Source organism: Dermacentor albipictus, chromosome 3, assembly GCF_038994185.2.
Source record: "Dermacentor albipictus isolate Rhodes 1998 colony chromosome 3, USDA_Dalb.pri_finalv2, whole genome shotgun sequence".
Taxonomy (NCBI): Eukaryota; Metazoa; Arthropoda; class Arachnida; order Ixodida; family Ixodidae; genus Dermacentor; species Dermacentor albipictus.
The window spans coordinates 33,374,794-33,394,802 of record NC_091823.1 but is presented as its reverse complement, the minus strand read 5'-3'; the positions used below and the strand labels follow the sequence as shown (position 1 = coordinate 33,394,802).

At 41.4% G+C, this 20,009-nt stretch overlaps 2 protein-coding genes across 6 annotated transcripts in view; one reads left to right on the top strand and one right to left on the bottom strand.

The window, feature by feature from the left end:
- The first annotated feature begins 173 nt into the window (after positions 1-173).
- Cep164 (centrosomal protein 164) lies at positions 174-12,643 on the top strand. Of its 4 annotated transcripts, none has more exons than XM_065433301.2 (11): positions 174-537; positions 649-798; positions 894-1,005; positions 1,444-1,612; positions 1,789-1,839; positions 1,922-2,041; positions 5,340-5,647; positions 7,255-7,452; positions 9,348-9,414; positions 10,009-10,117; positions 11,448-12,643. In XM_065433301.2, exons 2-11 carry the CDS (start codon positions 726-728, stop codon positions 11,582-11,584), a joined length of 1,344 nt encoding a protein of 447 aa, XP_065289373.1. In that variant the 5' UTR covers positions 174-537; positions 649-725; the 3' UTR covers positions 11,585-12,643. The 4 variants fall into 4 exon arrangements, with proteins under 4 accessions (XP_065289373.1, XP_065289371.1, XP_070391458.1 ...); XM_065433299.2 differs by having other exon boundaries at positions 174-583; XM_070535357.1 differs by lacking the exon at positions 11,448-12,643 and adding an exon at positions 10,880-11,379 and having other exon boundaries at positions 174-798.
- A 6,145-nt stretch (positions 12,644-18,788) lies between these two features.
- The window catches only part of Paics (PAICS bifunctional enzyme), a 30,042-nt gene continuing 28,821 nt past the window's right edge, over positions 18,789-20,009 (bottom strand). For both annotated transcript variants that reach the window (XM_065433318.2, XM_065433311.2), the window contains exon 8: positions 18,789-19,030. In XM_065433318.2, the coding sequence (XP_065289390.1) occupies positions 18,861-19,030 (170 nt within the window). In that variant the 3' untranslated portion in view covers positions 18,789-18,860. The remainder of the gene's footprint in view (positions 19,031-20,009) is intronic.

The window sequence follows — 20,009 nt, the reverse complement described above, 5'->3', positions numbered from 1 at the left end:
TTAGTGTGTTTGTAATAAATATCTGCCCGGCTTTATTTCTTAGAAAGTACAATAAGAAAATAGCGAACGATAGGTGGTGTCCAAAATAGGACGTCTAAGACGTCTATGACGTGTTTGTGGCTCTCAAAATTGCTCCCGCTGCAACTGAATTAAAAAAAAAGCAAAAGCATAGCCGCATAGCCTTTACGACATGTTTTACGATCTGCATTTTAAATTCTAGAGGATGCTACCTTATGGAGCGTGGATTTTGAGTGGTTTACTGCACCACCTTTACAAATTGCAAGAAAAATGCAGTGACGATTGTCGTGTAAAAAAAGATGTTCGATCTGTGATTGAGATAGTCTTAGTTGGCAAATTTTGATGTTAAGGAACGCTGCATAAATCAGAGTATTACTTTAACACACCAAAGATACTTCAAGAAACTGGAAATTTCGGTTTCGGGGATGCTCGTCTTTCGCTCTTCCCTTGCCCTTCCCTATTTATCCCCAGGAAGCATTCCAACCAATGGGAGCGCTCGTTTTTGGGGCACTGAACACGGTACTGAATGTAGACGGCAACCGAGCAGCTTCTGTGCATCCTGCCAGTAAATGCTTCTCGCTCCTAAAAGGCTGTAACCGAACGTAATATTGCGCTGTCCTGTTTACACAGGTTTCTCTGTTCCTACATTTGTTACACCCTGGGCGTGATATGTTATCCACGTTTTTCCTCGATCGGCGAAGAACGTTATGAACGGAAGTCTACCGCATGGTCAAAAGATTTTGAAAGAGATCGGTAGCTCGGCGAATGCAACCAAGGAAGGTCAGTCAGTATAATCACCTTTCTTACACCTTTTTCATTTTACACGCTGCGCGCGTACGTTGGGCCCATTTTAAGGCAGCATTCGTTCGTTTCAGATATTCATTTGTACGCTGAGCACCTAGGAATCGTTCTTCCTGATGAGCAAAATCTGCTTTGGATTGCTCAGGCCGGTCTTGAGGTGTCGCTGCCGCCACCGTGGTGTCCCGTGTAAGTTTATTTTTTGCGCGAGATACCGCTAATCATCTTAAAAGTTGCCTTCATCCAACACTTAACTACACAGAAGCCATCGGTGCGTCCGACCTAAAGGCCCGAAGTGCCGACAGACATCATTGAGCTGCACAGAGTAATGCTTTCGTTTTTCTGTGGTCTTTTCGTGTAAGTTTTATTGCATTAAAGAATGTTACCATGAGGAAATATGTGTTCCAACTAACAGTGAATTCATGCATTCATAGCCCCCCTTTTCTTTTAAATATGTAAGGACTTTATTTCATATTCATACATTCTTTTTATTTGTTGGTTTTAATAAGCCACACATTGGCCTCTCATGTGCTACAACTTTGGAACTAACACTGTGAATATTATGGGCAGTTTGCATATTTTATACACAATTCATTTGCACAAGCACCCTATTTTTTTTTGCTGCAGGGAAGATTCTCAGGGAAGGATTTACTATTACAATTCGGTTACGAAAGAGACCAAATGGGAGCATCCCTTGGATTCTTACTACAAAGCTGTGGTCAAGAAGGAGAGACTCAAGGCAAGTGCACGAGCCACTACTGCAGAGTCAAATGTAGAGGACAGCGGGGCTTCACTGGTAAGTATTGCATAGCATTTTCCAACATACAGTAACACAAGAAAAGCATGCATGTTTTCTTGGCATGCTGATGCATTCATCTATCAGTGCATGCAATTGAAGTCACTGCTGTGGGCATTTAACCAAGTACACTGCTTTGCCTAATTTCCTTAAACATTATGTCCAATGTGTTTCAGATGTCGTCTCTGGACGACATTCCGCCCTTGTCCTCATTTGCAAGAGCTTCAGTACGTAGCCTATTTTTTACCATATTTGATCACAATTAATTTCTGTAATTTGCACTTGGTAAGCAGCCGATTCTCTTTCCAGGATGCCGATCAAACTGTTGTTCCCTTCTCACGTCTCAAGAAAGTGAAAAAGGGGTTCCTGTCCAAGTCTTGTCCAACCAACCTTCACATGCTAGCAGTGAATTCAGGACCTTTAGTAAAGGTGGGCAAGTAAATGTTTTATAATGTTACTACTTTAACGAGGCCATTCCTTTCAGTCTGACCTATTCCACCATCATCATCCACTTCCATGATTCCCCACTCATAGCAGTAACATAGGCAGGTAATGCTACCCAAGTGAATTATGAACAATGGAATGGAACTGAAATTGTCACATTGTTCTAGAATATATATGTGTATACTAGCAGAGCGTCTTCAACAGAGTTGCCTGGTAAATGCTTGTTATCCAGACAATTATATATGTTCAATAGATATGTCCATGGAACATAATGTTCGAAATGTTACACAATCCAATGGATATCTAGATTTGTCTAAACAACATTGCTAATACATACAATGGATAATCTAAATCTCATCCAAATGATGTTGCTGTAACATTGCAAGAAAATCACTGCTGGACCTAAGTGAGCTCAAATATATGCTTAACTACTTTAGGCAAGCAGAGGTCCACAGAACAACTAGGAAATCTTTCCGAGTGCTCAGGGCCTTTTTCATGGTGTTTTCTATAATGAACATTACGTTCGCAGCACACGCTCTGTGTCTGATGCAACGGGTGAAACGCCCACTCTGCAAGAACAGATACATTGCGTGCGCACGTATGTGCACATGCACACACATGAGCAAGTGCAATCTGCTCCATCTTCTGGGCATTTCACCTGGCACAAACGGCATATATTGAATTAAGTTTTAAAAGTAAATCGGATTAGAAAATACGTAAAGTAGGTGTCCACATATGAGTTTTAGATATACCAGTGTAAAATTATAATTGGAACAAATGAGAGGACAACTATATTCATGTGTGGACCAAAAAAGTCTATGTCAAGTTGTTACAACATACATTAGATGCCATCTGATAAAATGTATAGGCTGTCTCTTTCATAAGTCAAAGCAACGTACTCTAAATGACCTCGAAATTCCTGGTAAAAAGGTCACATGCCTGTGACGTCTAGCAGATGTCGGTCTTCGACTTGCACATTAAGACCCAATGCACATGTCCCAGAGACATTTTTGGCTTACTAGATAGGTATCTTTAGTGTGCGCATTCTCCCTAGCCAGGGTAATTTGCAGCAGTTCTCTGTCACATTCATATATCATGTGTACGACATGTCTGGCACTTTATGCATTAAGGTTATTGGTACCTTGCAGACACCACATGTTACACTGATGAAACTGTCAAGCAATAAATCTATTGTGTACCATATACTAAATTGGTGTGTAGCTGCACCTCAATTTTCCTCAAAATTTGGTCCTAAGTGTTGGGTCGGTGCAGCTATTACACAAATACATTCTTCTGTTTTTTCTTTTCTTTTAATCAGATGGTAGAATTCCCATCACAAAAGTGGAACTGTTTCTCTTTACAAAATGCAGGGGCCGTATTTTGATATATTCACCTTCCGTGATAGTTTCACCGCCGCAATAGTCACGTTCAGTGAATCAAGCGGCTGCTTACCCGTGACGTCAGCGTGCACTACCAACACACACTCTCGAACGCTTCACATCACATGAGAGAGCGCACCTTGCGAGTACAGAGGGGCTCAGGTGTGTTGTTTTTTAGTGTAGTGCAGCACGGGTTCTGCACACTGACTTCGGTTGGCTACGGCCGCTTTAGGTAAAATATATTGAAAAAGGAAGTGTGAAGTGTTTTATTTTAAATCAATCAACCAATATTGCCATGCGCCCTTTCTGAATCGCTTGCTGTTACTTCCGGTGTTCCTCAAGGTAGTGTGTTAGGACCTTTGCTGTTTTTTATATATATATATATGATTGAATAAATGTCATTCCACGGTCAGTGTCAATAAGATTGTTCACAGATGACTGCGTTGTATATAAAGAAATAGCATCAACAGCAGGCCATCAATTGCTCCAAGAATCTTTGCTCAAAATATGTCACTGGTGTGAAGAATGGAGTATGGATTTAAAAATTGAAAAGAGTGTGCTTCTCCGAGTTACGTGAAAAAAACAATGTTAGCTGTTACCAATATTGCCTCCGCAACAGTCACATTAGCGAGATCTCACAACATAAATACCTAGGAATAACTCTTTACAACCGATTAACCTGGGGCACTCATATCTCTGAGATCTGTTAACTGCATTCTCGAAGCTCTGTTTCTTGAGACATAAATTAAAGAATACTCCTAGCCATATTAAGCTCTTGGCTTATAAAACTTTCATCAGATCCAAACTTGAATACTCACCCGTAATTTGGGACCTGCACACTGAGAAAGACATCTGTCAATTAAAGCTCATTCAGAGAAAGGCAGCACATTTCGTTTTTCATAAATACAGAAGGTCAGACTCCCCAACACAGCTTATGAAGGACAATAATATCCTGTTGCTTAGTACACATAGAAAACTGAACTGCATTTCTTTCCTTCATAAAATTTCGGCAGGAAAGCTTAGCATTGCTCCCCCCTCATTCCTCAGGCACTCCACTACTCGAAGAACCCACCATAATAGGGAACACTCAATACAGCCTATTTTTGCTAAAACAAACTCATTTAATAAGCACAGTTTCTTCCCTCAAACAATAGCTGATTGGAATGCCCTTCCTCAATCGGTTTTTCACTCTCCTTATGTGGAACAGGCCCTTCAAACTTTGCTTCTTCAGTAGAAAGGAAACAATTTTCCTATGAGGAATTTCAATATTCATTGCTTATTGTTTCTGCTGTCATCTTTTAATTTTTTGTTCTGTTGTATGTCACATGCAATGTAATTTTTTTTTCATGCCCCTCCTGCTTGGGCCAATCTGGCCTGCAGTATTGTGAAATAAAAAAATGAATAAACAGCACATGTAAGACGCCAGCAAAAAGAACACTATGAACTACCACCTCTCATATCTACTACACTCCACCACCAACCGAACGCCATAAGAAGTGTTCGTCTATTCAATACACGTTGAGAGCACCCATCAACACCACGACGTTAAAATGATGTAGGCTGGAACTACTAAATGGCGCTGTTTATTTTCCGGTTTTGCTAAAACAGCCAATCCACACGTGCTGTTGGTGGAGGCATGGCCAAGGTGATAGTTTCGCGGAAGGCGAACATTTCAGAATACGGGTCAAGCTACCATATAGACACATAAATTCTGAGATATATATCGGTACACCCACAATAATGCAAAAACACACAGAAATCCATTCGTGTCAGGATGAACTGTGTCATGTCTTATTCCGTCTACCATTGGTCTCTTTTCAGAGTACCTGTGTCTGGCCAGTTACTCAGATATGTTCATGTGCTTGCTTGGTGGATGTGCTGAACTGTGTTTGATTCTATAACAGGCTTTCTTTGTGCAGCAAACGGACACTGACTCAGAATCTCACACTGCCACTCTTCGCAATCAAGATGAACATGCTATCGTGCGGGATCTGCTCACCCAGAAGCAGGCGCTCGAGTTTGAGTTGGAGCGACTGAAGCGGGAAGTCCACAAGTACCAGCGAATCAGAGACCAGCTGAAAGCATCTGCCAAGCAAGAGTTAATCCAACTTGGAACCACTTCACTAGCTCAGAGAGCGCGAAACCACAAGCACACTATTGCAGACGAGAAGCAAGGCCAGAATTCCCAAGATAAAGGACCTGCGCTGCCAGGGTGAGGATTCGGTCCTGAAATGTCATGCAGAAGTGTGCAAGTCAGTAAGCGATTGAAAGGTGACACCAGCGGCTGTGCTGCTGCACAGTTTTAAGCCTAACAGAGTATCGACATGTTTTTGAACTTGTAAAAGCTACCACGGGCTTTCCACACACTAAAAAATAACATTTAGCAGGTGTGAAGATTGGGAAACACTTATCAAATATTTTAAAATTTGATACTAAATTTAGTTTCAAAACGCTGGACCTTACGACATCAACATTATCATGACGTTATGGAACAGAGCAAAATTTGATGATGTCATGAAGCAATAAGGCCAGGGTGCTACATGGCTAGTAAAGAAAATTAAGAATAGTGCTGCATGTGTTTCTGCTTGCTGTACATGTATGTGGTAGCTGCAGCGATAGCTGAAATGGAGCAAGCCAATGTGCAGTCGACCACAAAAGTTTGTGAACCACTGGATCTTAGAAAAACCTGAACATGTCCGCAGCCTCACAATGCAGCCTGGTATTCGCATTTCCAACCTCTACTTGTATATGCAAACAAAATTGTAATGTACGGTTTTAGTGGCTATTGTTACATGCTACTAGGAAATTCAATGTTTTCAGGGAACCCACAGTCTGTAAACATTTGTGGTTGACTGTATTCTTGAACTGCTCGAGTAGTTTCCGTGCTCCCCATGTTAATTCAGTGAGGACCCTGGCCAGGTGCCATGAGCACCTTTAGTTCTGCACCCTTCGGTGTTTCTGTGGTGCAGGGAAAGCAAGAATCATAAATAAATTAGATTAAATTAAATTGCATTCTTCTCTATTCTTTTACATTGTACTCCTTTGTCATGGTATTACATTGTTAGTCACAGTGAAAAACTAGAAGCACTGCCAAAAGTGTGCATGATGGTTCAGGTGTCAACAGACTGCGCTCTACAATTACTGTGGTCAGCAGCAATCTTCCTTCCCTTCCTTTTCGCTTATTCATCTATCTATTTATTTAAATAAACAACCAACTACTACTACTACTAGGTGTGAGTTAAGAATCTAACATTATTGAGTAAACTTGTTCCCAGAAAGGCAAGTACAATACTCAAATCACACTGACAGAGAAAAGTGTGGTTGTTGATTGTCACTTCTGATTTCAAGTTTGTCTGCTATTTAGTGTGCACGTAACATTCCAGAGTAACCACTGGAGCTCACATACATTTGAGAATCTACAACACTCTTCGTGGTGCGTGTTCGATCTGATCAGACTTGTTTCTTTTGCTACAGAACTGGCAACAATGTTTGCAAAATTTTGGATGCAGTAATTGTCATGCACTGTGCAATAACTCAATAACAGTGATGATCCAGCGAAAACAGACACTGCCCAAAAGTAAAACAACATGTGGCACTATCTTACCAACATATATGTTGTTGTTGTAGTTGCTTCTGGCTGTACTTTCCTTTGTTGCTGAGCATACTTGGGGCTTGCGTAGCATGCAGAAAGAAAGCTCTCTTCAGTAATGCCTTGTGAAAAGATGTAGAAACAGTAATAAGTAAATTAACGAGCACTCGCCTGTCCATAGGCAAAAGGTGTCATTTGGTTCAGTAACAAATTTTGTGCTTTGCACACAGTGACACACCTGGAACAAAGACCAAAGGTGAGAACAGCAAGCCTACCAAAGGGGCAGCCACTGGAAGTCTATCTGGCCGCTCCTCGTTGGGTCACAAGGATCTTCTCCGGCTCAGTCAACGCCTTGCTCACCTGCGTCATCGACATCTGCAGCTGTCCCTACGTGCTGCTCAACAAGTTGCTGAGGATGCTCTTGCCAGGTTACACCTTAGCTTGATTTGCTTGAAACAAGAGGGTTACCTCATAATGCCATCTACTGGCTGCACGATCAACTGGGGGCAACACCTTTGTGTGTTTTGAGATTGCAGATGAGTTTTAGTGAACATGCCTATAGCAGAGATGCTATGTCTTCTCTTTTATTTTGCTCTTTTTGTTGTTTTTTTATTGAACAAGACTTTAACAAAGGAACCAGCATGTCTATTATTATTAAAGTCTGAATAGTGGGAGCTGTACTATTCCAGCACTGAAATGGACAGAAAGAAACAACCTCACTCCTCCTTTATTTTGGTTCAAGTGAACAAACTATGCACTGAAATAACAGACACCAAAAAGAGAGCAAAAGTCACTGCCCAAAGTGATTCTGTAGTCGATGGTTTGACAAAATACTGTGTGATAAAGGTGAAGCATCATCTCAGAACATGTCAGTGACCACTGCCAAAACAAATATACATTAAAGATTTGGGATCTGCACAGATGGTGTTACATCTCAACACGACCAAGGGCATTAATTAAATGTTTTCCATGAGGCAACCCCAACCATCGATCAGTGCCACACTGAAGTCAACACGGCGTTGACATTGACTGCTGACGGGTCCACAAAAAACCCCGTACCACTATGTACCTGACAGCCTGAACTAATGATTAAAAGGCCAATGTCAAATGCTATCAAAGAACAGTGCCGACCTTGGATTTCCATAGTGCTTTCGCGTCACATATTCCATACCACCAGGAGGTAGGAGGGCTGTTAAGGTAGGAGTGCAACGAAGGTAGGAGTGCTGCCGAACAATGTGATATCCTGGCTGGGGTATTGCATCCGATTCGACAATTGTGATTGGCAGTGATACAGTAATCAGATTCCCTAGTCGAGTCGCCTAGGGAAGACAACGAGATTAAAAGTGGAGACCTTTCATGCAGTGGGGCTGACGTGTCCTTATGTGAACTCACACAGTTAACATGTTCCTGCATGGAGTGGGCTACCATAACTGGAGCCATGTAACTTATGTCAAATAAACCCTTTTTCCTTCATTCCTACTACCGGGCGTATTCGTTGATGGGCTTGGTGGATTTCTTGCCCTAACGCCCCCTCGAGCTGCAACAGTACCTTGTTCACTATGACTCGGTCATTGCATGGTTCACTAATTTGTCAATTCAGTTATTAGGACGATTGTTCCAGGGCTGGCAAACAGGCTGATCAAGTTGCCTAATGTTCTGTTCAGCACATGCATTGGGGTTTGAATGATCAAGGAATTGTACGAAGTCTTGCTAGGTTGCTGTGCTATGGAACCCTGGGACAGTTATTCAGGCTTGAAACTCACTGGCTATAACTCATAAATGAGAGTGAATGCCGTAAATTAAATAATAAAAAAGTTACTTGATGCGACAAGAAAATCTGACAATTGTCTGCTAAAGCCTAAGCATTCTTTGCCACCAGAAAGGCCATGGGCAGATGCGCATAAGCTCGGAAAAGCAAGTAAGCAAAACTAAGCAAGAAGAAGTCATAGCCGAGCCAAACAATGCTTATGCATTGTTTCAGAAATGCAGAAATGCATTTGCATTTGCATAAATTCGTGGCTTTATTCAAGGATGCCTCTGCTTTTGTAGCACTTATCAAGGCAGTCTTACATCATGGTTGTGTGTGCTTGCACTGATAACAGATATCACAGGTGAGAGCACTCTCAAAAAAGAAGAAACGAGACATTAATTATCTAACATAAAGATGAACCAGTGCAAGTCTGCCTGCACTAAATGGTCTGAAAATATTGTCACGCCTGAAGTATCAATGTACTATTTCATTCGATGGTGGTCAGCAGTCTGTTGCCTAATCAGTATAATACATGTTTTGTAATGTGCTTTGTTTTCTCTTATGTTTGTGCAGTTATGTCGTGCCCCATACTTCTGGCTCCGAGATCACCAGCAAGGACTTGGTAGTGTCATCCATAAAGGTGCGTTTTGTCCATGCCTTGATGGGACTAGTGAAGAAACTGATGCGCAACATGCTGCTGTTACTGCACCTTTTTCTGTGCTTCTTCGTGCACATAGAGGCCGATCACTTATAAAGCCACTAAGACAAACACTAAGAGGTCAGAAACGGCAATATGCCAGGCACACTTGAGATGCACACACAACCTCAAGCCAGAACAAAAATGAGGGATTTATTTATTGGTTACGGTGTAGTCATCTATCAGCAGTATGACATGGTGAGCTTCAGTAATTTCTTAGTAAGTGGATTGTTACATTTAGCACTGCTGCAAAAAAATGGGCAGCAGCCATGATACTGCATGTGAGGAAAACCCAGATGGCTGTTCACTATGTTGTTCACTTTATGCCAGTGCTTCCACAGCATTTATTTCGCTTTGAAGATACCATTGGGTCATTAAATGCTGTCAGTCACCGTTAGCGTTTCACAAGTTTATCCACAATATCCTTGTTGTTGCGGGCTTCATCAAGCTGTTCATGTGCTTTTGGTCCATGCCCTGGACATGTTTGTTTATATGAATGCCTTTGCCAAATGAACTTCATGGCTTTAATCCCTGCAGCTGGTACCGTCCTCATCGTCCAGCCTAGTTCCTCATCGGACAGCAAGAGCACTTACCGATATTCCTCACGCAGAAATGGAAGCAGTTCATGGCAGTCCTCCAGTGCATTGTAAGCATTAGGCTTAAATTCCAGCATGCCTTCATTGCACTCCTCCTGCAATTTTATTATGCACAGCAGAGCTGATGCAAGAGCAGTACATTGCTGAAAGTTTGATAGTTTTTATTCTTGGGCACACATACTTGAAACTTATGCAGTATGACAGTTCCAGAGTAAACTAGAAGCATTCTAAATAGTTCATCAACATCAGTGTAATTTATGTCCATTACAGAACGGATGAATGCCTCTCCCAGTAATTTCCGATTGTCCCTGTCCTTCATCAGATGACTACATCCTACTGCCTGCATATTTCACAGTTTCATCACACCACCTAATCCTTGGTCATATTCGACTTCATTTCCCTTCTTTTGGCACCCAATCTTTTAGACTGATAGGCCACTGGTTACCTAATCTAAGTATTATATGGCCTGTCCAGCCCCCTTTCTTTTCATCCTATTATCAAATAGAATAAAATCTGAATAGTAGTTCAAGACATTTAACCCTTTAACTGCCAATGATAAGATAATTTTCCATGAAAACGAGTGTCCTCTGTTGCTGAACTTGTCGTGAATTTTTGGCAATTTTTGCACATGTGTATGTCTTCAGTTTCTTGCAATATTGACAAAAAATAATGCAGTGCCTTCTGCCTTTTTTCTTCACTTTTGCAAAATTTTTTTGCAGTTTGTCACGGCAGTTAAGGGGTTAAATCACATGCTTCAAGGCAGCCTTAGTTGGGTCATGGTGCGACTGGCAAATTTGCATTGGTGCATGCAGCTGCTACTGTCCAGCCATTTGGATAGTTCATGGAGGATGAGAAAACTGGGGACAGTCCCTGCCACCACTCTCTGCAATGCCGTTACAAGTTGCCTCTGCTTACTGGGCAGCTTCTCACCATTCCCGGCCAGTGCCAAGAAAGGCCCTGGATGCAGAGAGTGTTCTGAGTTCCTTGCGTAGAATGTCTTATTTACACTCACTAGCCTGCCATGTCAAATTGAAACATTTACATCACCTTTGTACACCAATTGCCGTACAGTGATCACTGAGGGAGCTACAGCAAATGGCACTCCAGCTGCCATCTAGCCCTGACAACATCTGTTAGCGTTGCATAGAGCAGCCATTCTCCCTCAGCAATAATGGCAACATTGCTATTTGCCCAGTAAATGACTCCCACAATACTGTTTGCAGTGCACTTGGGTTGTTAGGTCCTCTCCTCAATTTACCCTCATCCATGGGGTTGAACCACGATGTCCATGAACCCTTCTTTCTGCCTGTGCCCTGTGTGTCACAAATGCAGCTCTTCATCAAGAGTTTCTTGCACCTTCTCTTTCTCTTTCTTTACAAGATTGGAAGACGTGCATGTCCCAACAGCAAGATCTACGGCCTCCTCAGCAGTGGTCTCGAGCTGAGTGGACAACAAAGTTGTCACAGCTACGCTGGAGCCTCAGGGAATGTGAACTCCAACAGCTTCTTATCAAGTAGTCACTCCTTCGCTGCCAAGAGGAAGGCATAATTTCATATAATTATAAAGGTACTAGTCATCACGAGAATCTCAGGTAATGGTGTTATTTGCAGCTGCTGAATATACAAAAACGAAATTTGTCTTGTGAATATGTTAGATAGATGGAGTACCCAAAAGTGACTGGAATGTTTCCTGAAGTATGCGTGGATTTAAAAACATTTTTGAAACTATTCTTTTTTAACTTGTACAAATGTGTTTTTACATAGTTAAATGTACGGTTGCATATGACTTGTATTCTGTTCTAGAATAACTGTCATTAACTGATAGTGGCATTCTGTTTCACATTTACGACACCTATAAGTAATTTTCTTGTGCAACCGTTCCCCTATATTCTGACCTTGATGATATTTTAAATAAGTACAATAAATAACTTATTAGACTTACTTATAGGCATTGCTAGTGCAAGGCATTATATGCATCCTGTTAGAAATTGCTGTGTAGCTGCACATTGAATAGAAACATTTGTTGTATATTTTGCGATGGTCGTTAATTTCATGTCATATTGTGAAGCAGAGAGTGCACATGAAATTCTGTTTTCCTGCATTGGTTTGACCATTATGCTCGCCCATTGTATTTATACAATATTCACTTACTGAACAATTGTATGGAGGTTTACATCTTGCCTATGAAGCTATATGGTAATATGAATTGACTGGTAGACTAGGTAATCTTAGATATGTGTGCATGCCAGAAAATTCCTTTCTTTAGCTATGTAGCTATGGCAACTGCATAGTACGACACTCCTGATCGCTTATCAACAACAAATGTTATCATCGTTCATTTTTAACTGGTTTGTTTGTTGCCCTCATTGAAGTGGGGGAAAATGCTTGTGGACTAAATCTTGCTAAAAGTGTGAACTTTACCATTAGAAAATTGCTGTTTATGTAAATTGTGTAAAAAAAGCTGTTTCTTACGTACTGTGTCTGTTCCTTACTGAAAGCTGTCACAGTATTGGTACAAGTTGCATATACTACATATGGATGAAATACAATGCAATAAATAATCCATTCAAAGCACTCTGCCACAGCACTTTGCACACAAAAGCCAAAAACAAGCACACCAGCCACAGCTAATCGCCTGTTTGATGACTACGATGTACTTCTGAGAATAAGTTGCAGTTACTTTTGGGTACTCCTCGCATGCGCAAGGTACTTCTCGGAATATCTACCTGAAATTAAATGCTCATCTTTATTGAGAAGGTAAGTCGTTGTATTAGAAAGCAAATATCATGAAGAAAGGTCCCTGCAGTTCGATTCTCACTGAGTGAGGCCTCATTGAGCATAAAGTGTTTTATATGTATACCTCCAGTGCAACATGTCCTACCCTTGGTGTTCACAGTCTGCATTAAACCCACAAAGTCATTTACACATCATAAAAATGGTTTGTGATTAGCCAGTAAATACCTTGGCTGTCCTTTTGCTGGTTATAGTGGTCAAGTCTATGTCAGCCATTTTCTCATGTGTCGTAATGCAAATATGAATTCATAAAATTTGTTTGTGCATCTGCACAAGCGTCTAGAAAACAGCATCCACACCTGATAAATTGTACACAGGTGCCTGCTTTGAAATGAGCTAGAGCAGGTAAGAGACGTTACAGGTGAAGTGCTGGGCTATGAAATGAAAAATGGTAGGAGGAGCTCCTCTGTTGCTAAGCATCCAGAGACTATGTGCTATGACAGATAGCATTCATACCATGTAATGATGGCACGAAAAAAAAAAATAAAACACTAAAGGTCATTAATGAGCAACATTAAATCAGTTTTGGGCTTTAAAGCTTTTCTTTCAAAACTATTTTAATCAATTTGCACTAATTAGGCTGATTATTAATGGAGAAAATGTCAGAGACAAACATCCCTTTCTTGAATTTCATGCTGGAATGTCAGTGCCAGAATTTCAGTGTGACATCGTGGATTTCAATGTGTATTTCCTTGTATTTGGGCTGTTTTGGCTGCTGGAAAAGTTCCCAAAACTTGATAAGTTGTGTTTCTTGTTTCTTTAGCATGAATGTGTTCCTTCTTTACCGACAAAACAGATAACTGTACCTGAGCAGATGCGATCAAAATCTACGATGGCATGGCAAGCTGGTTCACGAACTTCACTGTGGCATCGCCACTTGTCTTTCGTTATTGCACTGCTTCTTGCTAGCGAATCTTTCTTTCTTGGTAAATGTGGTCGTCTGCTAGAGGAGGTTTCCATGTCGCACCCCGTAGTGACTGCCCCTTCAGAGTAACGGAAAATAAATCTTCGAGGCCATGCTTTTGCATAATGCAGGTGGCAGAACCCAGGTCGTAGCTGTCACATTTTCGAACACCTATTGCAAAAGTATAACTTTCCAACACACCTTAACTTAAAAGTCCTCCATAGTGTCCCTTCAATGTGAGTTTATTAGGCTGCAGGCCTACTATCAGAAAGGTGCTTCTGTAAGTGCCAACAAATACCACCTGTGCGCACAGCTTTCCTCATTGTATGAACATCCCAAGTGAAGTTTGTTAACCTTTTTTTGTTAAGGTCCTATAGACATGATGACTAAAGACATGACATCTTGTAAGCAAGATTTGATATCTATAGCTGTAGAGGAGCCATTTCAAATGTGCAGCAGGGGGGCTGCATGCAGCTCACAATTCCCTGGTGTTCAAATGTGGCCACAGCAAAATCCCATGGAGAGTCATTTGCATATGCAGTAATCTGCATATACAGTCCCATGCCTGGGCCATATGCTGCAATGATTGCTTTTATTTCTCATTCTTCTTGCCCTTCTGCAGTGACTCACATGAAGCCATGACCTCATTGATGCTGAGGTTGGCTACCTTGCGGGATGTATAAGAAGTGAATAGAATCACAAAAGCAATCTATTCCATTCATGGATTAAAAAACACAGGGGAAAGGGGTGAGAGGGAAATTTTGACTAATGCGTCAACTTGGGGGGTGGGAGGGGCTGATTCTCCTCAACCCCCCCGCTCAGCACTTCCTTTAATCATGCATTTGTGGTACTACGTTTTTCGTACTGATAAGTTGCGACAATTTTTTTTGCTTCTTTAACCCTTTATTGATGAGTGTTGCGTACAGGCAACATATACCAGAAAAAAATATTATTTCTTCTTGTCGCATTTTCGTATTTGAGTATTAAGTTTCTGGCTAAATGTCTTCGGCCTACACTTAATGACAGGTGGCAAGCATCATTTGTTGGTTTAGAGCAGGAACGCAAAGGACATGGAAGAAGATCAGCATGTGGCACACTTTCTTTTGAAAGCACTGTCATCAAAGGAGACAGACTGACACAATATCTCCGGCTGAAGTGGTGTCACACACATGCTGTAACGAAAGGGAAATGTGCAGCCATGGTTCACATATGACGAGAGCTGTCTAGAAATTCAAAACAAATCCCTAGGTGGCTTGGGGTGAAGCATACTTCGTTTCCTGCCTGGTGTTTCCCACCTATTGGTAAAATAGCTTCCCAAAATATTTTTTCTCGTTGATTATACTCATTCTCTGTGTGTTTTGCACATGTAGACAGATTTTTTTCTTTCTTCAGGCATTTATATGTGCCATTATTCAAGGGTTGATACTACTGCACCTACAGTTCATCTAGCCTCTAGACAGTATGCTTACAAAACATGGGACACATATGAGAGTGCAGCAGTCACTCTGAGCATGTTGGTTAGATATATTCGCCACTGATATGTGGCACGTCACGTCATTTCCCTACAGTTTTAAAGATTTTCCATGTAACATTGCTGATTTTTGCTCACGTTAATGGCTCATGTTTACTTTATTTCTTTATTTTTCACAAGCACATGGACGTGTGCAACACCTCCCCCGAGTTACCATAGCATCTTTGCTTAAACCAAGTGGTTCTCTGGAAATCCACAATGTAGAGGAAGTCTTAGGAAAACAATAGTTGGCATCTGCCTTACAGTGGCATGGAGCTACAAAGTAAAGCCATGCAGTTTCTTCAGAAAGAAAGCTTCGTGATTGAATAAAAATTTATCGTAGTTCGGGAATGGTATTTGGCACCACTGCATTTTTTGAGGAGTTATTTGGTTGAATTAATTCATCCATGCATCCTTGCTCAGGGCCATATAAAATTATAGAAGAATGGTCATGCAGAAGAATGTGAGCACAGAAGCAAGACAAATTGAATGTTAGCATCAAAAAGCAATTCATCGTAGAACTAGGGCTTCATGAAACAAGTTTGTCTTTAGAGATGGCTGCAATGTGTGCAGGAATGTGGTTTCACCACTGGGACATGCACAATACTGAAGGTCAGCCAAGTCAGTGACTTCCGATGCCTAGATACCAAGCGAATCCATTTATCATAGCACACATGCCAGTCTTGTGCACGGCATTGTGCCTCCCCTTCTGTAATGTCCCCAAAGGGACCCTTAAGGGAATAATAAATGATGATTATGTGGAAGTGTGCCAAATTTATCCGAGTTTTGCAGGCATGTTGTTCAGCATCACAGCTGTCTTTGCTTTATTGGAATGAAGGTACTATCAATCTCAGTTCATCACATATATTTTAGATAGTTCAATATTGCTTAGCACACTCATCTGGTCACTATTTTTCGTCCAGAAAGGAAAAGAATTTGGTGCTAAAATTTTATGCAAGTTCTTGCTTGTGTCACTTGCCAAGTTTTATTCTTTTCTTCTTAAACGTCGACCACATAGTTTTCGTTCTATTCTCCAGCCCCTCTAGTTGCCATGAGGTTATATTGTGGTGATTTACAATTACATTATTAATACATGTCAGTTTATGATGACAGAGAAGTAATCATGTAGGTTGGAATGTCATAAATTTGATTTTGGGCAACGTGTTCCTAGTGCACTGCTTAGATTTTGATGCATCTCTTGCTTCCCTCTAAAAACATGTTTTGGTGAGCTTACCTTAAGTTTGCTGCAAAGTAATTTCTATTTTAATCTGCAGAGATGTAAACAGCTTATGTTGCATAGAATATCTGCATATGATGCTGATACTGGGAAACTTTGCTCAAGACTAGGATTTATACTCTATAGGTGCCATCAAGCAAGCACTACCATGGACAGATCAAACCCAAACAGGAAAATGCAAATCACAACAGCAAAAACTGAAGCTTCATCGAAGAGATGTGTTAATGTGCTTGATTAGAAGTTGAACACAAGATGCAGCGTCCTTTGTTGGGTAAAAAATGAATTGCACTCTTACATTGCAGCCTTAAAAAAATGCTCTTGCATTTTTTCTGTTTGTGTTTGAACTGTCCTGTTCCTGTGCTATTTGTCTGACAGTGGTGCACTTAAAATGCCGATGGGGAGTGCATTTTTGGTTGCACACCTCGCAGTGCCAGAGCTGTGTGATGTCTGGAGCTTTGCTAAGTGACTAAAAGATGCAGGGGGCATTTTCTGCGTCATGCCTTGCTTGGCAAGTCCCCTTGTGAGAAAGGTTGCCCTAGATGTCCATTGCTCGACAATGTTGATCACTTAAAGCCTTTACCTTCTTGCAAACTTCTGTATTGCTTGGATTTCTAAAGCTACAAGTGATTCGCATCGATGTCATCATGCATGTACAATGCTCACGGAATGAAACGCGTCAATTTAGGGCTAACTAATGCCCAGACTTTCGTTTGTACCGGCTGCAGTTCGTGTCACATCGACGTAACTTTGGTGTGTACACTTAGAGAGGAGTCAGAGTCACCTTTAGTGACCAGATTCATAGCGACATGATACTCTCGAGTTCTCTGCACATATGCTGGGTTCTACCAAATACTCGCTGTCGCGTAACCCTGGGGTAGGAAACATGACCAAAGTGACAGCGGCGATATTTCAGAGTGTGATAGACTGTAGACAAAGTTGGTTCCGAGTGATTAGGCATTTGTGGACAAGCCAAGGGCCCAGGAAAGGTTAAAGCAAATATCTTTTGCCCATAACATGGGCAGCAGTCGAGTCTGTAGAAAGTTAAACCATAATGCATTGGTGATGAGGTCATTTCTACTTCAACACCAGAAGCTGAGCAAGCTGGCAGGTATTCATGGTACGGAAAGGCAGGTGTGCAAAACAGACAAGACAAAGTAATGAGAGTGGGTTGAACGAGAAGGAGAGTCATCATTTTTGTTGTCCTTGTGTCCTTTTTGTGTGTTTTGCATGCCTGCCTTTCCATACCAAGGATTTTGTATTGCAACTTGAACAATGCAGTTCTCGCTGTGTATCAACAGATATATTTCAGCTGTGTCTGGCTGTGCTGATATTGCACATGTGCATAACTTCTGCAAAATAGCAGTCAAGATTTGCCGTTATATTAAACAGCTCAAATATTCCAAGGCACCTTGTTTCCTCTACTTTAGAAAAAGACACAAGCCAAAGATTTTTTTTTAGCCGATATTGTCGCTCTGCAATGGTGCATGCCCTGTTACAAGGATCTGCAAGCCTTACCATGCAAGAAACTTCGACTGAAGAGCTCTGGGCTGAAGGTTTTGCATTTAGCGTACTGCTACACATGGTTTTGCTGCATCAGTAGGCTTGTTTGCTCGAGTCAAGGTAGCTCTTGAAGTGCCTTGAAATGTGCAAGCGAATGTGCAGGTTGTGATGGTAGTTGCATGAAATTTTCATTCTGCCAACTTCTGCGCAGGTTAGGCTTGTGTTGCTGTACGGGAAGTACAGCTGATAGCAATTACAAGATTTATAGCCTTTACCAGTGTGTGATGGTAACCCCTTGCTCTCGCGTGGTGCATGTACTAGCATTAGGAATCGACCATAGCAACAAATTCGGATCTCTGCCAACTTGAAGTAGGATAAAGAATGTTTACTTTATCTATGCCCACAAGTACATCCCCAGACACCTTTGACAACCTCTTCTGTGCGTGTGTTGTGTATTGAATTTAGACGTCCTCAACATGCATTTTATACGTAATGTATTCAGGTCATCCTCCCAACTGCCTATTGTTTTCCTTGGTCTGTCACACTGCCGAAAGAAATTTGGCTGCAATGTTCAGTTTCGTTTAATAAGTGTTGTACTGGTGTTTTCAAGTTTGGTGCTAGTCACTTTTAGGAAGCTTGTTGTCATAATAAAGACTATTGAACAGTTGGCATTGACAGTGCTTTTATTGCCTCAAAAGACTACACATGTCATACTTCTCTACTACTGTTACACGTCCTTTCCACACGTATGCACCGAGGTAGAAAAAGAGAAGTGAAGGAAGAAAAGAAACAAGTTTAATGCAAAAAGTAATGCATGCCAACAAAGTTGCAGACTGAAGTCTTCAGCGATCTATGCCTTTTGCTCCTGCTTGATTTTTTTGTCAGCCATTTTGAGAGACACCCAAGTATTCAAGTGTGATGCACGAAGCTTCGCCCAAATGACATGGTCACTCATTGCCAAGATCTGGGCCGCAGCCAAGGCTGCCCCTTCTGGGAAAAGAACTGTCGTGCATCCTAAGCCTGGAAGGAGAAGAGTTCAATGCACTTCTCAAAAATCAAGCAATGATGAATGATCTAATTGTTGTCTTCTTACATCCTGAAATCAGACTTATACTGTGAAAGATGCACTTTTGGAGGAGATATGATCGAATTTTTGTAACCTGGGTTTCTCAGCGTGCACTGTAATCTAAGTGCAAGATTTTTTAACATTTTGTGTTCTGTCAAAATGCAGCTGCCAATGCTGCAGTAAAGAAACGCCAATGCTAACTGAATGCTAACCTCAGTAAGTAGAAACAAAATTGAGGAAAAATTTATAGCATCACCAAAGGCAATCGCACACACCTACGATAACGCTAAGCATATGGCATGCATAAATGTGGGCTTTTTAATTAAAAATTTTATACAGCATTGTCCACTGGTTACTACTGTGCACACGAGCTTATTTGCAGGCTGCTATTACAACGATGCACGAATTTTGTTTCTACAATGAACCCCATAACAGGCCCAGCCTAATATTTTTCACACTAGAAAATTGTGGAGTGACAACTGGAAGCACTGTACTGCTAGACTGTACTGCTAGAAATTTTCGGAAGGGTTTCGCAACAGTGGTGACAGAAGCAAATAGAATTTAGGTAGATAGTGCAAGAAGGTGAGTTACCCTCGCCAGAGCAAAAGCTCTCCCATCACCTCAACCAGTGTCTACAAGTGACGTTCTCCCCTCCAAATCCCACATCAGGTTTATGTCATGAGACCCGCCTGTCTTTCGCGTCATTACTTGCTGCCTGGTGCATATTCAGTGGCATATCTTCAGTGTTTTTCAGAAATCTAAACACTGGTGATACACTGGTGAGGCACTGGTAATGGCTGGTGGGACCCGTGACAGTGTGCAAGACCAGCAAATGCTTTGCTGAAGAGACTAACTGGTCTGAGAATAACGACACACAGACTCATTTGAATTTTCAGCTGTTTTCACAGCATACATAAGTGTAGCATTCTGCAG

Coding starts and splice junctions, on each gene's coding strand:
- Cep164 (XM_065433301.2), top strand. CDS start 726: ATGAACGGAAGTCTACCGCATGGTCAAAAGATTTTGAAAGAGATCGGT. Junction 7,453..9,347: donor GCTGAGGATGCTCTTGCCAG/GTTACACCTTAG, acceptor ATGTTTGTGCAG/TTATGTCGTGCCCCATACTT. Junction 10,118..11,447: donor TGGCAGTCCTCCAGTGCATT/GTAAGCATTAGG, acceptor TTTCTTTACAAG/ATTGGAAGACGTGCATGTCC.